General features: G+C 47.1%; 1 protein-coding gene and 1 long non-coding RNA gene across 3 annotated transcripts in view; one reads left to right on the top strand and one right to left on the bottom strand.

The window, feature by feature from the left end:
* Nucleotides 1-1,784, bottom strand: part of PRKCH (protein kinase C eta) — a 157,490-nt gene extending 155,706 nt beyond the window's left edge. Inside the window, exons 1-2 of one of the 2 annotated variants that reach the window (XM_039538073.1) lie at nucleotides 1,681-1,784; nucleotides 761-1,018 (exon numbers count right to left, since the gene is read on the bottom strand). Coding sequence is in view for 1 of the 2 variants with exons in the window: in XM_039538072.1 (XP_039394006.1) it covers nucleotides 761-1,123 (363 nt within the window). In the remaining variant the exon portion in view is untranslated. Of the gene's footprint in view, nucleotides 1-760; nucleotides 1,259-1,680 lie in introns of those variants that run through there. The other variant, XM_039538072.1, reaches the window with a different exon arrangement.
* A 167-nt stretch (nucleotides 1,785-1,951) lies between these two features.
* LOC120404958 lies at nucleotides 1,952-4,803 on the top strand. Its single transcript, XR_005598282.1, has 2 exons — nucleotides 1,952-2,146; nucleotides 4,502-4,803. It is a non-coding gene; the product is annotated as an uncharacterized LOC120404958 (long non-coding RNA).
* The last annotated feature ends 11,678 nt before the right edge of the window (nucleotides 4,804-16,481 follow it).

The following is a 16,481-nucleotide window of genomic DNA, read 5'->3' as shown; positions in this document are numbered from 1 at the left end:
GGATTCTTTGCTGCTTCTACAGAACCAGACTAACACGGCTACCCCTCTGATACTATCTATTCCATCGTTAGGGTTGAAACATGAACTATAGCTCTGATAGGTTTCAGAGTGGTAGCCGTGTTAGTCTGTATCAGCAAAAAGAATGAGGAGGAAGAATGCAAGTTGCACCTACTTGGAAGCGGGGGAAAACCTGCAACTACTGATGTTTTGCTTATGCTGTTACCGGTATGTATGTGATTTATGCATGATCAGGCATTGTCAAGTTCATCCCTGTAACTGCTTTAAATTCAGGATGAATTTCGCCCCAAGTGTGCACGCACATCCACAGGTATATGGGTATGTGTGTATAGATTTGTAAGGAAATGTGACCTTCCTCGCATGCATGTCTGCAGTTAACTACAAGCATACACATATGTATGAGAGTTTGTAGGTGCATGCATAACCCACTAGTGAGTGTGCATTACTCACATATTCACAGAGAATATGAGTTTTTACAGCCCCTTGCTGGGGAGCATGGGCTCTTGAGCTCATGTTTTTAACCCTGGAGGTCCCCAGTTCAATCTCCAGTGGGTTGGCCAACATGGTGGCCGTCGCAGACACATCTTGCCGCACTTGTAGGCGTGTGAGCACAGAGTCGCGTGTGCATACATACAGGTGTACAGGTGTGTGCGTGCCCACAGGTGTGGGCGTGTACATGCCAGTCGATGTGAGCACACACTCGGTGGGCAGCTCACGTCCCCGCGGAAGGGCAGCTACTCACCCAGCCTTCGAAGCTGTCGGCGCTGCCCGTGGTGTGTAAGAGGTCATGGAAGCGCAGGGTGCAGTTGGCCACAAAGTCGTCGTAGCCGATGGGGGTGTCATGGAAGACGGCCAGCTCCAGCTGGCGGCCATCGGTGACGGGGGCGGCGAACTCCTCGTTGTAGGTGGGCTTGTTGGTCTTCTGCTTGGTGCTGGTCTGCCCCACCCGCACCTGGTCCACGCTCACCGCCACGTAGGGGTCCAGCAGCTGGTAGCCCTTCTTGAAGAGCGAGTGTCTCAGCGACCAGCGGGTGGGCTGCAGCCCCACCGCCTCCCCGATCCGCACCTTCATGTACCCGTTGAACTTCATGGCCCCCCCGGCCATGGCCAGCCGGCTGGGCAGCGACAGGGGGAGCTACTAACTGGCAGCCGGCGGGGATGCTGAGCTCAGCGGCTCCTCCTCAGCGGGGCAGGCAGCGCCCGCTGCCGCATCTCTGAGCCATGCAGCCGGAGAACCCCTCCGCCCGGCGCACCCCTCCCCTGCCCGCCCGGACGCCAATCGCTGGGGGGCTCTGGCTGCAGCAAGCCCGCCCGGGTTCGCCTCCCGCGGGAAGCAGTCACCAGCCAGCCGCCGCTGGGTCTCCGCCCCAGCCGAGGCGGGCCCGGCCGGGCTGCCGAGTCCCCGCAGCTGGCGCTCCGCAGCCACCCACCGCCGGTTCCGCACCCGCCCGCCGCAGCCTCCCCTCAGCCGGCGCGGGAGCTCGGGCGCCGCCGCCGCGCGCGCCTGACCCCGGGAGAGCCGGGCGGGCGGGCGAGCGGGCAGGAAGCACCTGAGGCAAGTGTGACAGCGCGGGGAGGAGCCTAGAACCGGCCCGGCCGGGGCTTGGCCGGAGCGGGGCGGGGAGGCTGCGTGGGGGTGGGCTGGGCCGGGCCGCTCCTCACCGGAGCGGCTGGAAAAGCCGCTTCCCTGCGCCCAGCCAGCCCGGGGCAGGAGGGCGGCGGGTCCCGGGGTGATTGATTGCCCGTGGGACAGGGGGTTAGAATCACAGCGGTGTAACCCGGGGGTGGGAGCTCCGCCAAGTGCTGGGCGCTTAGCGCGGTGCGGGCAGGCACCTTGCACGGGCAGGCCAGGCCAGGCAGCGCTGCTGTACTGTGGGCAGGGACTTGCTCCCACCCCCACGTGGAATAGGAGCATTTCCCGATCCACAGACCGGAGCGTGATCAGCCTGGAAAGGCTACTCAGCTCCGCCCTCCCGGGGTATGTCTACACGCCAGCTCCGCCCTCGCGGAGTATGTCTACATGCCAGCTCTGCCCTCCCGGGATATATCCGCTCCGCAGCTAAACGCCAGCTCTGCCCTCCTGGGGTACGTCTGCTCTGCAGCTAAACGCCAGCTCTGCCCTCCCGGGGTACGTCCGCTCCGCAGCTAAATGCCAGCTCTGCCCTCCCGGGGTACGTCTACATGCTAGCTCTGCCCTCCCGGGGTACGTCCGCTCCGCAGCTAAACGCCAGCTCTGCCCTCCCGGGGTACGTCCGCTCTGCAGCTAAACGCCAGCTCTGCCCTCCCGGGGTATGTCTACACGCCAGCTCTGCCCTCTTGGGGTACGTCTACATGCCAGCTCTGCCCTCCGGGGTATATCCGCTCCGCAGCTAAACACCAGCTCTGCCCTCCCGGGGTAGTCAGTGGTTCTCAGACTTTTGTAGTGGTGACCCCTTTCACACAGCAAGCCTCTGAGTGCGACGCCCCCCCCCATATAAATTAAAAAAAAACACTTTTAAAATATTTAACACTATTATAAATGCTGGCGGTGAAGCAGGGTTGGGGGTGGAGGCTGACAGCTTGCGACCCCCTGAGGGGTCACAACCCCAGTTTGAGAACCCCTGAGGCACATCTATGCAGCAACTAAACACCCTCCACTGGCCCGTGTCAGCTGACTCAGGCTACAGGGTGGTCAGGGGCAGCTCTAGCTTTTTTGCCGCCCCAAGCACAGCAGTCAGGCAGCCTTCAGCGGCCTGCCTGTGGGAAGTCCCCGGTCCCACAGATTCGGCAGCTTGCCTGTGGGAGGTCCGCCGGTCCAGCGGCTTCGGCATATCCATGAATCCGTGGGACCGGTGGACCTCCCACAGGCATTCCACCAAAGGCTGCCTGGCTACCACCCTCGCAGGGACCGGCAGGGCACCCCCTGCGTCTTGCCGCCCCAGGCACGTGCTTGGAGTGCTGGTGCCTGGAGCCACCGCTGGAGGTGGTACAATTGCAGTGTAGATGTTTAGGCTCATGATGGAGCCCAGACTCTGAGACCCCATGAAGAGGGAGGATCACAGAGCCCAGGCTCCGGCCCGAGACCGAATGTCTAAGATGCAGTTTTAGAGCCCTGGAGTCCGAGTTTGGGTCAGCTGACATAGGCCAGCCACAGGTGTTTTATTGTAGTGTAGCCAGACCCTAACAGCCCATACTGGGACGCAGATGGGAAAGGGGAGCCATGTGCCAGTGGCGAATCACTTTCTCTGACTGCTGAACAAAGAGATTAGGTTATTCATATTAGAATAAAGAGAACAGTGTTCATTCCTGACCCCTCTCACTGCTAAATCTTTCCTGTGATCTGTAACAAAAAGTGCCCTAGCCTGAGCTTTGTTTTGTGGTGTGTAGTGGAAAGTAAGATGGTTTAATTCGCTCATTAGTGATCCGTGGCTGGGAGGGTTTCTTAATTTTCATATGGAAGTGTGTGCACCTGCTGTGCTTTGTATCCTGAAGACTCCCATGAACCTTACAAATTACAAAACCATGCTATTTCTCCTGTTGCTATTCTGCAAAGTAGTTTCACACTGTCTCATGTTATCTCAGGAAACATCAAATAGCAGATTGCAGTGGGAAGGATTTCTATTATATAATTATATGCAACAATCCAGGTCAATGCAAAAAGTCAGGAATTGCAAGAGTTAAATCATCCAGCAGCAACATTGCATTAGCCTGTGCAAAGCTGTGCACATCTTGTGTTTTATTGCATACATTTTTTAACAGAAATCGTAATATTAAAGCTACACATTTAACCAGAAAAACAGGAATAGAAAATGTACAAATGTTTTTGCTATTCTAGCCTTAAAGGTTGCATTGCCTGCATTTTGTGATTAACGATGCAATGTACCATTAACATGGGCTTTGGCATTTATGCCACGTCTATACTCTAAAGTTTTATGGCAAAACACCTGCCCACATACCAATATCAGTATATCATGAGAGTGAGTTCACATTTAGCTGTCTTTGCCCATGCACCAGGTCCTGTTAGAATGTGTCTACACAGCAACTAGATACCTGCCAGCCAACTCAGTCTCAAGGGCATTCAGGCTGTGAGGCTGTTTCATTGCAGTGGAAACTTCCAGGCTTGGGCTGGAGCCTGAGCTCTGGGGCCCTCCCACCTCACAGGGTGCTAGAGACAGGGCTCCAGCCTGAACCTGGAAGTCTACACTGCAGTGAAACAGCCTCTTAGCCTGAGCCCCATGAGCCTGAGTCAGCCGGCACTGGCCAGCTGTAAGTGTCTAGTTGCTGTGTAGACATACGCTTAGTGACAGCATGGGTAGGCATCCCAGTGCCCCCATTGCCACCTTATAGCACACTACCTTCTAGGTAATTTTTGCAGTGTATTGTGATACCAGCGCTTCTCTTAGGGAATTGTGGGAGATGGTGGCCAAGTTTCCACAATTCCCTCTGTTCCGTAATCTGCTCTTCCTCATAACTGTTTTCAATCTCTCCACTATCTTGCTGTCAGACGCACGGATGCTGAACAGATCAGTGGAGGTCTCATCTGTTTTAGAGACAACAGCTACAGTTGCAGAGCTACAACCACCACCACAGCAGCCAGGGCTACAGCTTTGAAAACGGGAAAACTGAGGCATGGATGATGTGGACAGTGAATAAAAATCACCAGATGCTGCAGGCATTCACTGACCAGTTGCACACAGTGGAACAGCATTTCTTGGCCCGTGAATCAAGCTGCGAGCGGTGGAACCTGATCATGATGCCAATCTGGGATCAACAGCAATGGCCGTGGAACTTTCAGATGCAGAAAGCTACATTCCTGGAGTAAAAACAACGAGGAGTCCTTGTGGCACCTTAGAGACTAACAAATTTATTTGGGCATAAGCTTTCGTGGGCTAGAACCCACTTCATCAGGTGCATGAAGTGAAAAATACAGGAGCAGGTATAAATACATGCTGAGCCTCACCCCAGCTCTCCAGTGCAGAGACACCAAAACAAGAGCTGCTTTGACAGTGAAGAAACGTTCACTCCCTGAAAGCTTGGAATCGTATTGCGATCAGTCACTAGGCCAGGGGTCGGCAACCTTTCAGAAGTGGTGTGCCGAGTCTTCATTTATTCACTCTAATTTAAGGTTTCATGTGCCAGTGATACATTTTAATGTTTTTAGAAGGTCTCTTTCTATAAGTCTATAATATATAACTAAATCATTGTTGTATGTAAAGTAAATAAGGTTTTTAAAATGTTTAAGAAACTTCATTTAAAATTAAATTAAAATGCAGAGCCCCCCAGACCAGTGGCCAGAACCCAGGCAGTGTGAGTGCCGCTGAAAATCAGCTCGCGTGCCGCCTTCAGCACATGTGCCATAGGTTGCCTACTCCTGCACTAGGCAATCAGATTGGTGTTGGAAAATCTACGGTTGGGCATCACACAAGTGTGCAAGGCCACTAAGTGTGTTCAGCTGTACCGGATTGTCGTTCTGGGCGATGTGCAGGAAATAAAAGATGAATTCAATGACATGGCTGCCCTAACTGTGGTGGGGCAATAGATTGGACATGTATACTTATTCTGGGCCCCCACACCTTGCTTTAAGGACTTTAAGGACAGAAGGGACCATCGTGATCATCTAGTCTGATGTGCACATTGCAGGCCACAGAACCTCACCCACCCCCTCCTGTAATAGATCCCTAAGCTCTGGCTGAGTTACTGAAGTCCTCAAATCATGGTTTAAAGACTTCAAGCTGCAAAGAATCCACCCTTTACACTAGTTTAAATCTACAAGTGACCTATGCCCCATGCTGCAGAAGAAGGCCAAAACCCCCCAGGGTCTCTGCCAGTCTGACTGGGGGGAAAAAGTGGCAGATTATCCAAAGGGCTGATGGGGCCTGTGCCCAGGGGCCCTGGCCAATTGGGGGGCCCTGGAAAAATGGGTGCCTCGCCCCCAGCAGAAATCTGCCATGGGGCGGTGGAAGCCCGGAGCCCTAGCGGAAGCGCCACGCAGGCGGGGCAGAGAAGCCCCAGCACCCAGACCCCCACTGTGGCACTGCGACTAGAGGAGTGCTCATTCCCTGCCGTGGCCTGAGCGCTGGGAGAGCTCTCACTCCCCACTGTGGCCCCAGGGCCATGGCAGGGGGACAGAGCTTCTTTGTCTTGGAGCCACAGTGCCGGGAGGTGCAGTGGGGGTGGAATGGGGTGGGACCATGTGTGGAACAAGGGCGGGGCCATGGGAGAAGGGGCAGAATATGGTTGGGCCATTGTCGGGGCCGCAGGCAGAAGGGGTGGGGAGGGCCCTCCACCTTCTCTGGCCCAGGGCCCCAGGAACCCTTAGTCCGCCTCGGGGGGAAAATTCCTTCCCAACCCCAAATATGGCAATCAGAGCAGTGGTTTTCAACCTTTTTCATTTGTGGACCTTTAAAAAATTTTAAATGGAGGTGCAGACCCCTTTGGAAATTCATCCTGTGGTCCATGCACCCCTACCATAGAAGTCTTAGACTGAAAACTGTATGAACAGAATTCAATGATAAATGTTACACCTGCTCGACATGGCATTTGGCGCAGCATGAGAAAGGGTACTAAACTGTGGGCTTCTATGGTAATGACAACACTTCTTTGATTTTGACCTGTAAGTGGGGGGGTATTCACATACTTTTGATTGATCAGAGAAATGGAATGTCTTTTCTGGGCTCTGAAACTTTATTTTCATAGTCACATTTTGTGGACCCCTTAGACATACACCTCTATCCCGATATAACGCTGTTCTCGGGAGCCAAAAAATCTTACCACGTTATAGGTGAAACCGCGTTATATCGAACTTGCTTTGATCTGCCAGAGTGCGCAGCCCGTCCTCCCCGGAGTGCTGCTTTACCGCGTTATATCTGGGTAGAGGTGTAGTATGCTGACCCCAGGCAGTCTGCAGACCACAGATTGAAAACCACTGAATTAGACCCTGAGCACATGGACAAAACCCACCAGCAAGACACCTGGGAAAGAATTCTCTGTAGTAACTCAGAGCCCTCCCCATCTAGTGTCCCATCACCAGCTATTGGAGATATTGGCTGCTAGCAGTTACAGATCGGCTATCCGCCATTGAAGGCAGTTTTATCATACCATCCCCTCCACAAACTTATCAAGCTTGGTCTTAAAGTCAGTTAGGTTTTTTGCCCCCACTGCTCCCCTTCCAGGGCTTTTCCAGAACTTCAGTCCTCTGGTGGTTTGAAACCTGAGTACATAAGCAGAAAGGGGTACTCTTTCTTGATTATGCAATGATTAGTGGATCTCGGGGGACATTTCATTGACATTAACACTGCATGGTCAGGTAAGGTGCGTGAGGGTCGTGTCTTTAGAAATACAGGACTTTTTGAAAAGCTGCAAGTGGGGACATTTTTCCTAGACTGGCATATTGCATGCTTGGTTTGTTTTTAAAAATAAAAATCATCTCCAGTAAAGTCAGGATTTAAATACTCCTCATTAAGTTCTGAAGTTCACAGTTCATTGTAGGGAATTGGATGGATTCCTACCTTCTCTGCTGCAGTTGTTTGGCTGGAGTTTTCTAGTGACTTACTTTGTGATCTTTGCAATACAAGAAAGTTTGGTCCCTTGAAGGACCCAGTTTAAGCACAAGAGCAGGCCTGACTCTGCTTAGCTGTGCCAGATATGATGAGAGTGTCCAGTAGAATGGCTATGGCAAATTAAGGTAAATAGGCCCTTGTTGATTCTGTCTTGGTCTCACTGAAGCCTCTGATGGATTCAAGAATCTTGGAGTTTATTTAATCTTGAGGTCAGATCCACAGTTGCCAGGACTTGGATTTGGTTGGTGGGAATCCTAGTCTGCCCCCCCGCCCCCAGTCAGCCTCAAAACTCTCCCCCTGCAGCCCTCTGGCTATATTTAATCTAAAGATTACTCCCATCCCACTGAACTCCCTCATTTCAGACACTGTACATAATAGGGCAAATGGAAAACCCTACGTAAATAAAGCAAATCTTTCTAATTGTAAGAGGTTTTGCTCTTTTTTTCCTGTCCTTCCATTTCCTCATTCTACTCTTTCCTTTCCACCTCTCTCACCTCTCTACCGTTTACTCTTTTTAACTTTTGTTTTCTTTTTCTCACTTTTTGCTTTTTTCCTCTTCCCGTGGGTGGCAGATATCATAGGCTGGGGGCGGCTGTGCCTCCCTAAACAGCCAGGTATGGCCCTGCCCACACTTTGTCCCCAGGCCCCATCCTGCCAGTTCTCCTGTCCCTGTGTCGCAGCCCCAGCTAGGTTCTCTGAGCTGGGGAAGCTGTGGCCACGCCGCCTGCCCTCCTGGGGGGACAGCAGCTGCAATGCAGGGCTCTGAGCTCTGGCAGGGGTGGGGGCTACCCTCCCCCATCTGGCGGTTCACGCTTCCTCCTCTTCATTTTCTCTGCCCATTTATCTTAACATAAGAATGGCCAGACTGGGTCAGACCAAAGGTCCATCTAGCCCAGTATCCTGTCTGCCAACAGCGGCCAGTGCCAGGTGCCCCAGAGGGAGTGAACCCAACAGGCAATGATCAAGTGATCTCTCTCCTGCCATCCATCTCCACCCTCTGACAAACAGAGGCTAGAGACACCCTTCCTTACCCATCCTGGCTAATATCCATTAACGGACTTAACCTCCATGAATTTATCCAATTCTCTTTTAAACACCGTTATAGTCCTAGCCTTCTCAACCTCCTCAGGCAAGGAGTTCCACAAGTTGACTGTGCACTGTGTGAAGAAAAACTTCCTTTTATTTGTTTTAAACCTGCTGCCCATTAATTTCATTTGGTGTCCCCTAGTTCTTGTATTATGGGAACCAGTAAATAACTTTTCCTTATTTACTTTCCCTACATCACTCATGATTTTATATACCTCTATCATATCCCCCTAGTCGCCTCTTTTCCAAGCTGAAAAGCCCTATCCTCTTTAATCTCTTTTCATATGGGACCATAGTTTCCCTTTGCTTCCGTTGACTGCTCTACTTCCATGGACCTTTCATCCTCCTCAACAGTGCAGGGGCTGTTTGACCGGAGGTGGGACAATTCTACAGTGTTTCGGAAAGCCTCATCAACATACCTCTCTGCCTCCCTTAGCTCCTCCAGTTCTGCCATCCTGGCCTCCAAAGCCCGTACGCAGTCTCTGAGGGCCAGGAGCTCCTTGCATCGAATGCACACATACGCCACCCGCCCACAGGGCAGGTAATCATACATGCGGCACTCAGCACAATAAACTGGGTAGCCCCCACTCTGTTGCTGGGCTTCTGCCTGCATTCTCTCCTACAGCTACCTAGTTAATGAAGGGGTATTGTTTAAATCAAGACATTTCGAATATAGTTTAGTTTACAGGTTTTAAAGAACGGCAAGTGAACCTTGCCCCCTTCCAAACTCCCTTGCACAACTCCCTGTTAGCAGCCCTGGTTGCAAAGCTCCCTGGCCGCTTGCTCACTGCTTTATAAAGCCCTGGCCTTCTTGATAGCCCTGCCCACTGACTAAGGCTCAGCCAATTAACAGAGGCTTCTAGCTTTCAAACCTTACTTTGAAGCTCACAGCTACCAACTGCCAGCCACAGTACATGGTCCTTCAAACAGACAGACAGACAGACAGACAGACAGACACAAGCTCAGCACACAGCAAGTAACCCCCAAACACAAGCACACACTACAAACAGCCACTTACCCCAAGGGTCCTGTATTTGCTCCTCCTTCACCTGGAGAACTCCCTTGCGAAACTCCCTGTTAGCAGCCCTGTTCGCAAAAGCTTCCCTACGACTGTTGCCTTTCTGTCCCTGTACGCTCAATCTGTTCCTTCCATAGCTTCCCTCAATCTTCCCCCCCCTCACCTACTCTCCCCATCAGATGATCCTCACTTTGCCCCCAATACTCTTCTCTTACGCCCTCCAGTTGCTTCATCACTCCACTTCTCACAACACCTGGCATGCTGGAGTGGCAGGTTCAAGATCTTTTCAGACACAGGGCTCCTCTTCACTCCCCACGAGAGAGCAGAGGTAACAGGTTCAGTAGTTTAATAGTTGCCCCATTGTTTCTCTCATGGAATCAACCAATCTGCCAGCAGAGCTTGTATCAGACCCAGTCATTGTTTTTTTATTAGAGCTGTCGATTAGTCACAGTGAACTCATGCAATTAACTCAAAAAATGAATCGCAATAAAAAATGAATCGTGATTAATCACAGTTTTAATCGCACTGTTAATAATAGACTACCAATTGAAATTTATCAAATATTTTTGGATGTTTTTCTACATTTTCAAATATATTGATTTCAATTACAACACAAAATAAAGTGTACACTGCTCACTTTGTTATTTTTTATTACAAATATTTGCACTGTAAAAATGATAAAAGAAATAGTATTTTTCAGTTCATCTCTTTATCGTGAAAGTGCAACTTACAAATGTAGAATTTTTTGTTACATAACTGCAAAACAATGTAAAACTTTAGAGCCCACAAGTCCATTCAGTCCTACTTCTTGTTCAGCCAATCACTCAGACAAACAAGTTTGTTTATATTTACAGGAGATAATGTTGCCTGTTTCTTATTAACAATGTTACCTGAAAGGGAGAACAGGCATTCACATGGCACTTTTGTAGCTGGCACTGCAAGGGATTTACTTGCCAGATATGCTAAACATCCATATTCCCCTTCGTGCTTCGGCCACCATTCCAGAGGACATGCTTCCATGCTGGTGACGCTCATTTTAAAAAAATGTGTTAATTAAATTTGTGACTGAACTCCTTGGGGGAGAATTGTATGTCTCCTGCTCTGTGGTTTACCCACATTCTGCCATATATTTCATGTTATAGCTGTCTCGGATGATGACCCAGCAAATGGTGTTGGTTTTAAGAACACGTTCACTGCAGATTTGACAAAATGCAAAGAGTACCAATGTGAGATTTCTAAAGATAGCTATAGCACTTGACCCAAGGTTTAAGAATCCAAAGTGCCTTCCAAAATCTGAGCGGGACGAGGTGTGGAACATGCTTTCAAAAGTCTTAAAAGAGCAACACTCCAATGCAGAAACTACAGAACCCAAACCACCAAAAAAGAAAATCAGCCTTCTGCTGGTGGTATCTGATGTAGATGATGAAAATGAACATGCGTCGGACAGAGCCATCCCCAAGGAGGTGCAGGGCCCAGGGTGCCACCCCAAACAGCCAGATATGGCCCTGCCCACACTCCACCCACCCAATGGCCCCGCTTCGGAGGCGCCACCTGCCTTCCCGGCGCCGGGTCATGCTGCCTACCTTCCCGGCACACATGCTCTCCCTCAAGTGGAAGGGGCAGGGCTGGGGGTAGATTCCCGCAGCCAGCAGTTCACCCGCTGCCCATGCCATGCTGGCTAATTGTGCTGGCCAGTGGGGACCCCCAAAGTGCGGTGCCTGGAGCAATCGCCCCAATTTACCATCCCCTACAAGGTCCACCTGAAATATCTGATTTGCAGCCAGTTTTTCTTAAAAAAAAAAAAAAAAAAAAAAAAAAAAAAGGGGGTTTCCTATGGGGCTTAAAAATCTCTGCAGGCTACTCTAGCTGAGCAGCTAACCTCAGGAAGACTTATTTAGAAGTTTATAATATCTGCCAAAACCTGTGGGAGCACACAAAGGTTTATGTTTATGCAGAAAATCCATATTTTGCATGTTTTCCAACTTTACAAGATAACTGGCGCAGAAAACTGCCAAGGACTAAGGCATAAAATGAGTTCAGAGTGTCTAGACCAAACCACTTTTGCAATGATTAAATCAAATCTGAATTAAAATAAAAAATGTCTGACAATATTAATTACAAAGCTACTCTATAACACACTAGAGATCTGTCTTTCTACCTCTTCCTTGGTTTTCTAGTCCGAAGTAGAGGAGATGCTTCCCAGGAACCTCATTATAAATAATGGTCATGTTAAATCAGATCTGGCAAGACCATTGGTAGAAATGGGGAGAAGTTATAATGAGCACTAAGGACCTAAGGTAGTAAGATTCTGGCCCAGATTCCACAAAGTATGTGTCTAACTTAAGCATGTGAGTAGTCCCTTTAAGTAACTTGCTTTACATGGGTGAACAGTGAGGAAGGAAGGTGCAAAGAGCCCTCTTCCTCTCAACCTTCCACTCTTACATACACAGTATTGCCAAACCCAAACATTCAAAAATCATGAGTCAAGCTTCATCCAAAACCATGACATTGGTTTAGGAGATTAAAAAAAATAAATAAATAATGCATGCTGGGTTCTTTTTAGTTACCTTCTGGTTTTTTAGCCTTTAGAGTTCACGTTTTCAAGCTCTTTTCCACAACCATGGGGGCTAGAAACTTTAGGTTAAAAAAAAAATCTAAACAGATTCACAGTTAATCACGTGACTCTAGGACCTGTAGCTTTTAAGAAAAAAACACCAAATATGGTGATGATAAAATTGTGAGCTAGCAACACCAATACCCTCTACTGCCCCTTTGCTGAGCAACAGAGATGTCCAGGTCTTGCTAGTCAGCTTCCCATCTGAGAAGAAATCAGTGATGTGTAGTTTGGGTACATTCTTAGCATAAATTGTTTTATTTATACACCAGTCCTGGAACAGAGACGGTCACACATGGCATGCAGGCAAGGCCATCACTCAGAACTCTCAGCCAAACACCAGTGTCCAGTCCCCAGAGAGAATTTTTTCCTCCAAATTTACTCTGTTTAGAGAGATTATGGCAGAGAGCAAGTCTCCTTGCTGCTCGCCAAGCTTCCTTGTCAGGGTTCCCTCCCCACTCTGAACTCAGGTACACATGTGGGGACTCGCATGAAAGATCCCCTAAGCTTATTGCTACCAGCTTAGGTTAAAAACTTTCCTGAGGCACAAATCCTTTCCTTGTCCTTGGACAGTATCGCTGCCACCACCAAGTGATTTAGACAAAGATTTGGGAAAAGGACCCCTTGGAGTTCCTATTTCCCCAAAATATCCCCACAAACCTCTTCACCCCCTTTCCGGGGGAGGTTTGAGAATAATATACCAACCAATTGCCTTTAATAAAAGTAGAGACCAGACCCTTTATTTTTAGGACACTAAAATCAATCAAGTTCTTAAAAGAAGAACTTTATTATAAAAAAAAAAAAGTAAAAGAAGCACCTCTGTAAAATCAGGATGGAAGGTAATTTTACAGGGTGATAAAAAGATTTAAAACTCAGAGGATTCCCCTCTAGGCTCAACTTCAAAGTTACAAAAACAGGAATAAACCTCCCTCTTAGCATAGGAAAAATTCACAAGCTAAAACAAAAGATAATCTAACACATTTCCTTGCCTTTACTTACAATTTCTGTAATTTTAGATGTTTCATTTCAAGGTATCTTTTCAAGAGGTGGTTTACCTGCTTGGTCTCTCTCTATATATCCAGAGGGAATAAACAAAGAGAGCACAAACAAAACCTCTCCCCCCCACTCACCCCCCCCGCCTCAGTTTTGAAAGTATCTTCTTTTCCCACTGATCCTTCTGGTCAGGTGCCAGCTAGGTTAAACTCAACTGCTTAACCCCTTACATGTAAAATGATTTTGTACCTCTGTCTGTACCTCTGGCCAGGAGGGATTTTATGTTACTGCATATATAAAGATTGTTACACTTCCCTTTATATTTATGATATTCCAAAAAAAATTCAGAAAAAAACAACAATAATGCAGCATTTCTTCCAAGACTAAAAATTTGCTCAGATTTTGCTAAGAACTTGTAAGACTGTGTGTAACCGCACCATCTGGTGACAACTGCCATAACACTTTGCCATGCACAGCTCAGAGTCAGAGAAGAACTGCAGCTCCTGCACTCAGGGCAACACTGCTCCTCTCTACTTTTCTCCAACAGATGCTGAGATCCGCGGTCAAGGAATTGGACAAGGAGCCCTGAAGGAGAGTAGAGATGGGCATGTTCCTGTTGTGCATAGGAGTGTCCAGGAAGGCAGAACACTTTCTAGTGCTTCCATTTGACTTGTGTAGCTTTGCCCCATCCCCTTACGCTGGGCTGTACCTAATGGGAATGATCTAGCCTTAAGTGAGCTAACTCAGGAACGCTCTCTCTTAAAACTGGCTTAGCTTTTGTTTCCTCAGTGCTAATGACCATAGAAGGAAGCGAAGTAGTGAGAATACACTTGCACTTTCTCTTTGAGTCACAGTAATCTTAAATATAACTTTATGTATTTTCCCCCTTATGTGTATTGTTAGTGCTATTTGGAAAACCTGTTTTTTTGTCTCTGAGAACAAAGCCAGACCATTTGGCTTTGCCTTGTTCTAACTTTATGGTTTACTCTGCCCTCATTTCACACTGAAGGTATATAAAAATTAGAGCACGCTCATTCAGCGTCTAGAAAACAAAACAAACAAAACCTCTTTATCATCCCAAAGCGTAAGCTGTTCTCTTTACCAATAACCCATAATTCTCAAGTAATTTGGTATCATCCCCATTTGGCATGTTAAGGGCAGTATGCAATTAGCCCTATTTTTAAATTTATACAAAACACTGGTTACATTCACAAGTGAGACAGTAAGTGACTGGAATACCTTGGCTCTCACAGCTACTATTTCAGAAATGCTACTGACCTTTCTTGTAAATGGAACTGAAGTTGAATACATTACAACCAAATAGAAACAGCTGCACAGTTCAAGGTACCAGGAACTAACTCTATTTAGTTCCTCTATTAATTTTAATCTATTTATACCACTTCCTTCTCACAGCTCTTTCTATAATGGTGTTTCTTATATCTCCGAATAATGACAGCTGCTAAACCAACTACCCCTTGTGTGGAATAATTTGTTGCTGGAAAAAACGACCGAATTCTTCTCTAATAATAATAATTACGGAACGGATCCAAAGTTAATTGAAGCCGATGACAATACTTCCTTTGACTCTAGTGTTTCAGGTTCAGATCCTTGGATGCATGTGAACCTGGAGACATTCTGTTGAAGTTGTGGTATTACTTGTGATTTACACCCCTACAAACTGAAAGCAAAAACTGGTCCAATATCCATTTTTACTCATTTTAGATGTATAAATATTTCCTGAGACTCAATTGGAAGTTCACCCAATCCATATTATTTTTTATTTTTAGCAAAACACCATGTAATTTTATAAAAAGGTCACATTATAAACTGCAGAATACTGTTTATCAGAGCACTAGCTCCTACAAGCCAATCATTAATACAGCTAATGGCCTGTTTGATATAGTAAACTGCTCTTGTTTGTCTTGGTCCATTAACAAACAATGCTCATTAACTGCTAATAGCAAGTGAGTTATTAGATACAATTGCTTGTGCAGGAAACACTGGAGAACAAGCTGATTGCTCAGAAAGAAATAAGCCCTACTAAAGCAAAACAATGTTACTCCTTTATTTGTAATTTAGCCCAAACGTGACCGATGCTGGAGATCAGATTTTAGTTAGCAATTTAAGAAACACTTGCAAGTCAGTCCCTGCTCACTACACCAATCCTGTCAAACGAACTGCCACACTAAACCAGAGAAATTCCAGATGCTGCCCACTGGAGCGCTTTCTATTTTTTTTTCCGATGAGCAATTGTTTAATCTAAACACAGAGATAACCATGGGATTAAAAATAGTTACGTAACCTACTGCAAGCCAAGAGGAAGTGGGACCTGCTGCTTCATTCATAGTCTTACTTTTAATTTTTTTTTTTAAACAAAAGTCCAACATTCAAACATAAAAATGTCTTTCACTTTTCCCACAGTTGGGCTTGATGCATGAATTACTGGGTGAAATTCAGTGGCCCATGTTATTCAGCATGGCAGGCGAGATAATCATAATGGTCTTTTCTGGCCTTAGAATCTCTGACTAAATCTAAGGCCCCAGTCCTGAAAATACATGTGCATGTAAATAGTCCCACTGGAACTTCCCATGCATTTTATGTTAGTGTTTGCAGCACTGGGGCCTATAGAAGTATTTCTAGCCCAAGCATTCACAGATCATAAGTCCATCCCCAGAAATCATGGCATCGGTTAATAAATCATGAGATTTTAAAAAAAATATTTCATTTGGGGCTCTTTATTTGCCCTCTGGCATCTGAACCTTTGAAGTGCACTTGGTTCATGTTTTCCAGCTTTTCTATGAGAGCTAGAGACTTATTTTTTAAATGAACACAAAGTCTTGCAAAATAGCATGAATCCAGCAGCTGAGGCTTTAAGAAAGACATCAACTGTAATAAGACCCCTGATAAAACCAGGACAATTAGCAACACTTCTCCATGCAGAATTAAGTCTCAATGGGTAGTCCTAGAGACAAGAACTCAAATTTAGCCCTACCTTTAAAGTTTTCTTTAAAAAAAATCAAAAGTACTATAAAGCCAACAGAAATATTTTATGATTATTTTCATTCCACTGGAAACAATTGTTTATAAAATAAAAACAGCCTCTATTTGCCAGCTAAGCAGTGAGAACCTGAAAGTGAAACTGACTATGAACAAACACTAAGCATAATTTCTGTGTTAACCATCTAAGTTTTTATTAATAAAATAGTAAATATTG

The sequence above is a fragment of the Mauremys reevesii genome, linkage group 4, assembly GCF_016161935.1.
Source record: "Mauremys reevesii isolate NIE-2019 linkage group 4, ASM1616193v1, whole genome shotgun sequence".
Taxonomy (NCBI): Eukaryota; Metazoa; Chordata; order Testudines; family Geoemydidae; genus Mauremys; species Mauremys reevesii.
The sequence above is the reverse complement of the archived record's forward strand: the minus strand, read 5'-3'. Positions and strand labels throughout refer to the sequence as shown.